This window comes from Urtica dioica, chromosome 4 (genome assembly GCF_054948205.1).
Source record: "Urtica dioica subsp. dioica isolate 48M chromosome 4, U.dioica_male_clone48M_v1_H2, whole genome shotgun sequence".
Classification (NCBI taxonomy): Eukaryota; Viridiplantae; Streptophyta; class Magnoliopsida; order Rosales; family Urticaceae; genus Urtica; species Urtica dioica.
The window spans coordinates 19,093,251-19,099,073 of record NC_142759.1 but is presented as its reverse complement, the minus strand read 5'-3'; the positions used below and the strand labels follow the sequence as shown (position 1 = coordinate 19,099,073).

General features: G+C 38.1%; 1 protein-coding gene across 1 annotated transcript; it reads right to left on the bottom strand.

Moving 5' to 3' along the window:
- Window positions 1–1,782: 1,782 nt before the first annotated feature.
- GCD1 (ribosomal protein L20) lies at window positions 1,783–4,500 on the bottom strand. The gene is made up of 5 exons (XM_089612698.1): window positions 4,208–4,500; window positions 4,044–4,123; window positions 3,061–3,606; window positions 2,394–2,583; window positions 1,783–2,300 (listed from the first exon to the last, which is right to left on the bottom strand). Exons 3-5 carry the CDS (start codon window positions 3,552–3,554, stop codon window positions 2,085–2,087), a joined length of 900 nt encoding a protein of 299 aa, XP_089468824.1. The 5' UTR covers window positions 3,555–3,606; window positions 4,044–4,123; window positions 4,208–4,500; the 3' UTR covers window positions 1,783–2,084.
- Between the last annotated feature and the right edge of the window lie 1,323 nt (window positions 4,501–5,823).

Genomic DNA, 5,823 nt, shown 5'->3' with positions numbered 1-5,823 from the left:
TAGTTTGTAAAATTTTAGGTAAAAAATAAGAAAAAAATTTTAAATTTGAGTAAAATGTGTAAAAAAAAATATTTGAGGAGACTTAAGCCCCTAATGAGACCTAGTGAAACTTAAATCTTAGTATGAATATATATATATATACAGAGAGAGAGCTAAGTAGGTAAAAAAAAAATCACTTTTGACCCCTTTTAAAAGTTTTACATCTATTTACCTTAAAAATTTAAAAATTAACTCTCAATTTTTTTTTTCAAATTAGTCATCTTGATGAGCTTCTCTAGCTCCGTCCCCCGGAGTGTGTATATATACATATATATGTGTATGTGCAGTATGAACTATGAATGGATTTTTTAGGGTTTGGTAGATCAGAATATTAGCAGTCAAATTATTCTATGATAATATAAAGGATTTCTAGATGGTCCCTACTTTAGGGTTTTCTTTCCTTTCTTTAGCGGACCTAATGGTTAATCACTTGCTCTTTTTATCTCCTCTAGTGGTATATCAATTATTTTAGGATTTTTATGTTTAGAAAAATAGTCAATGTTTCATAAGTTAGTGAATTTTAGCTACTTATAGTAAAAGTACTAATATACCTTTAATTATTTTCAAAATAAATAATCTAAATTTTCAAAATTTAGTTCACTTCACTTTCTACTTTAATCCATTATTCTATAAACCAGAAGAAGAAAAAGAAGAAGTAGATGTCAAAATATTTAATCTTCCTTTCAAAATATTTATTCCACAGTTCGATGGCAAAAATCCTAAAAGCTGAAAACAGAAGAAAAAGACAGTGATGGTGGTGGTGATGATGATCGACGACGACATTGAGCGTGACTACAGCCTTGAGAGGAACGGAGCCTCCCTGAAGATCGTCGTCGAGAAGCTCTGCGACGGAGCCTCCTTGAAACTCGTCGTCGAGAAGCTCCCCTCATCTTCCCCGATGAGCATATCGGCATCGTTCTCATCCGGAGCTGGTGTGTTGCCGGACAGTTGGACAAGGCCAGGCTCGCCGGAGAAATGCGCGGTGGCAGTTTCGAGATTCGTACACCAGCGTTCAATAGTCAATGGGGGTACTTAGAGTTCGAGGCAGCCAAGAGGGCGGCCCCGATCCCAGGCCCGTCTTTGGTGTGCTCTATCACGACGTTCTTCGAAACCTCGGCTCCCAAAAGCTCGGTGACAGAGTCTTGTAAATACTGTCTGTACTGAGGGTAGTTTTCGCAACCCTCCGTCCATAGCCACCACAGTCCTCTACCTGAACACAACACCCCTCGAATCTCCCTCCATCTTTTGCAATATTCCGACTATGCCCGCCCCTGCCAATCTGCCTCCTCGCGTTCACATCTGACTCCACCATTGTTCGGTGCATAACATTATAACATACATGTCAAAAAACAAACCCAACAAAGAGAACGTAAAAGAATTCCAAAAAAAGTATCACCAAGAATGATTGTGATACTTTACATACATATTCCAGTATACTTACAAACAAACAATCAACAAAATATACTACTGAGAGCAAGTATTTAAAAAAAAAAACACACACACACACACACACCAATTAATTACATTCGTACAAAACGTTGCTGCAAAAATAGCAAAATACGCGAAGAGCCGGGCCGCGTGGCTATACTCTGGTGCAAAAGCACAGAGTTCTGCCTAGTTACACATATTTGAAATTCTTAAACCAAACATAAGAATTTGATTAAGGACATTTCCATTACCACCTCTGATTCTCTGGAACCAAGAATTCCACCTAGCTCGAACCAACATGACCTAAGAGTTCAGTTAAACTATAACCTGATAAGATGCCAATATAACTTGATAAGATTTCCACCGTTGAGAATATAACATGCAAACGAGAGAGAGAGCAAAACAGAAACCTTACAAAATGAACAAAATTACCAAAAACCAGCGCATAACACCAATTGAAAGATGAAATCAACTTCTGAGAGGTATTAAAAAAATAATAATAATTATCCACCAGATCAATTTCACTCCCAGCTGTTTCTCAAAGGGAAAGAAAAAGTGTTCCGAATAAGCTGGTGAACTTGTTATAAAAAAACTAATAAATAAAAAAAACCGTTAATTCATGATATGGCGTCCTTGGAAGTAGTAGCGTAACGCGAGCGAGGCGCTTCGAGTCTTTGAAACATCATCTCGAGTTCGTTGAGGCGTCGAGTGGAACCGTCTGGCATGCTCACGAACCTCATCTTGCCGCCTTTTCCCAGTTTTTCAACCGTTAATTTCCACCCTTCCGCAGGACGGTGTCTGCTGTACTTGTGGCAAAATATCTCCCCCGCCACCTAAGCAGTTCTCGCAAGTTTTATCAAACTTATTTTAAGGAATTAATTTTTGTTTTTTTGTTTCACAGGGAAAGATGTAGAGAGAAGACTTACTTTCCTTTTGAGGAGCTCCAACTTCCGGACAAACTTTTGATACTTAATTTCATCTTCCCTTTGAGATATCTCGAAATGGACTTCATCCGCATCTCTGGGGGTACCATCCCAATCCTCTGGCATAACTTTAAAGTCGGGTTTGCGAGAAACGGATGCCACGTGGAATTCCCGGTCACGAGACTCATAGAATCTGAAGAAAAAAAAATGAAAAAAAGATTAAGTCTATCTAATCCAGCCCTAGACTAAAACCACTACCCTGTGCCCAAGATCACGTAGCTTATAAAATCTAACGCATATTGAGATGATAGGAAAATGAGTCTTGAAGAAACACTCCATTTGGAACTAGAAAAATCCAAGCGATAGTGAAAATACGAGGAAAAATCATAATTGTATCTTGTGTATACGAGGAAAAGAGAAAGACACACAAACTTGAGACCCACGTGTAGAAATTTGTATCGATTTCATTTTCTACCCAACTTTCCAAGGAAAATGGAATCCACTCTTTAGTCACACATTTTCCCTCCGATTTCCCTCAATCCAAACAGAAAACACACCCTTAATCATCTTCTGAACTACCGCACAAATTATCAACATATGACTAGATAATACACTACCAACAGCAAACAAAATAAGACATTACGCAAAGAAAGCAAACTTTCTTTCTTACTCGGGGTGATTGTCGAGCAATTTCTCAACGCAATCCTCCCAAGGACGGCCGAGCTTCTCTGCCTCGTCCTCGAGCTCCTTGAGCCACAGGATCGCGAGCACTCTCTGCCTCATGACCCTGTAATCCTTGGCGAGCCTCTCGACGGTGTAGACCTCAGGGTTTTTCTTGTGAAGAAGACACATCTCGGCCTTCTCCAAGTCCTTGAGACGCAACCCTCTTGCCCCGGGCTCCTGCGCTCGCTTCACCAGATCGCACGTCTCCTTGAACCGACCAGCCCATCCGTCCACGAACCTCTTGCTGCTACGAGCCTCGTCCTTCAACTCTCTCATCAATTGCTCGTACCCGTCGTCGTCTGATTGACCCACATTCGCGTTGGAAACGCCCAAATCGCTCCCAGATGCCGTTGACGACAGTCTCGAGCCCACACAGAGATAGGCTTTCACACTCGATGTCCGCGACAGACCGGTAATAAAAACGCGGTGAAGCTTCTGCATTTTATTTTCTCTCTCTCTACTTCACAAGCTCACACCGGAAATGCTCAAAGACCTGAAATCATTTTTTTTTAAGAAAACATCAAAGATTTTTACTTCGAAACCCACTGAAACCTAAACTTGATAGTCAGCTTTTTATTCTAAAGATTTCTCGATTCGAATATAAATAAACAAAAATAAAATGGAAAAAGAAAGAAAATTGAGATAGTTCAGTTACACAACTCAGATTTAAAAAATCAGATCGTTACGGTTGGAACAAAAAAAAAATGGAGATAGTTCAGTTATATTGTACACAACTCAGAGCTTTTAAAAATCAAGTGGTTATGTTTGGAATGAGAAAGAACTCGATTAAAAAGCTACAATCTGAAAGTGCATAATCGTGTTAGACTAAAACGAAGCGAATTTCATTAGCATCAAGAGCAGTGTTTTTCAGAGACATGAATAAAGTTGGAAAAAATAGGTTTCGGACTAAGAAGATGATGGCTTTCAAACCTTGACGAACGCGGGTCACTCCTCTTTCAAAACTTGCTCGCCGAAACCCCCCAAACTGAAGACGAATTTCATCATCGAATCTTCAAATCAAACGCACGAATAAATTATAGAATATCGTATCTGAAATTCAAAAGATAATCAATGGAAAACGAGGAGAGGCATACCTAAATAAACTCCAGTGGTTGAATCCTTGCTTTTCAACCAATTGTCTCCCGAACTCTCTTTCTCGCTCTATGTCTCGCACACGATCTCTCTCTCTCTCTCTCTTTGGCCTCTCTTTCTCTCGATTACGTTCTTTTCTTCTCTAAATTGGTCGTTCCGTGACTTTACCGTACGTAAGAGATAATGGGAGTGAGGGTGAAGAAAGAGGAATATTTGATGAAGAAAGAAAGAGAGGCTGAAGAGAAATCGGTGAAGAAAAAGAGAAACGAGGTTGAAAAAAGAAACATGACCTACGCTATGTGCAATGTGTTTCACATCTCACTGATTTATAGCCGTAGATGATACTAATCTAACGGTTATAAATAAAAATAGTAAAATGGCGAGGATTATCGTTTTATTTAAACAATTATGTCGTTTATTTTATCCTTGGTGTGAGCTCAAGTTTTAAGCTTGGCCACATATCAGATTTGAACTCTTTGTTTATAAATAATTATTGTGAATGTATCATTTACAAAATAGTTGATATAATTAATAATAAATCCTTAAACATACAAAATTTAAAAATAAATAATATAAAAAATTTAATCATTGGTCAATTTTTTAAATAAAAATAAATAGAAGTGGCTATTTATTTTAAATTTACGTCTGTAAATATATGAAAGTGACTATTTACTTTAAGATTTACGAAATGTTGATTATTTAGCAACATCAAACTGTAAATATGGCAAATACCTAATGAACCTTATTTTTATTTCTATTAAATAAGTTAACGTTTCATAATCCATTATTTCTATTTCAAATGGCTATTTTGTACAAATTTTCCAAAATTATTTGAAACCTCTTACACATTTGTGTGCTTACATAATTGTAAACATTGCACATCATCTTATTCCTACACTCCTAACAAAGATGATGTATCATAACTCCGGATGTGTGTACTATGCAACAAGATTCCGGATATTTAATCAAAGGTTTTTAGGTAAACCTGTTAAGTTTGGCCCCCTAAATCATGTTTTTGTTTCACGGCAAAACTCTTAGCTACATTTTGTAGTACTTCAAGGGATAAATTTGGCTTATGAAGTTTCACCTCATAATTTATAGAGCCACACAAGAGGCTCTAAAAGTGCCTCTACAAAAATGATTGTAATACTTTACAGACATATTCTAGTATACTCATAAACAAACAATCAACAAAATATACTACTGAGAAGAAGAACAAAACAACACACACACACACACCAATTAATTACATTCTTACAAAAGAAAACAATCTCAAATGGGGGTACTTAGAGTTCGAGGCAGCCAAGAGGGCGGCCCCGATCCCGGACCCATCTTTGGTGTGCTCTATCACAACGTTCTTCGAAACCTCGGCTACCAAAAGCTCGGTGACAGAGTCTTGTAAATATTATCCGTACTGAGGGTAGTTTTCGTACAACCCTTTATCCAAAGCCACCACAGTCCTCTTCTCGAACACAACGCCCCTCGAATCTCCATCCATCTTTTGCAATATTCCGACTATGCCGCCCCTGTCAATCTGCCTCCTCGCCTCACGATCGCGTTAGAAGCTTTATGATAAAACATTAGTCTTTAGTCCATAAACAGACCTAACAACATATGA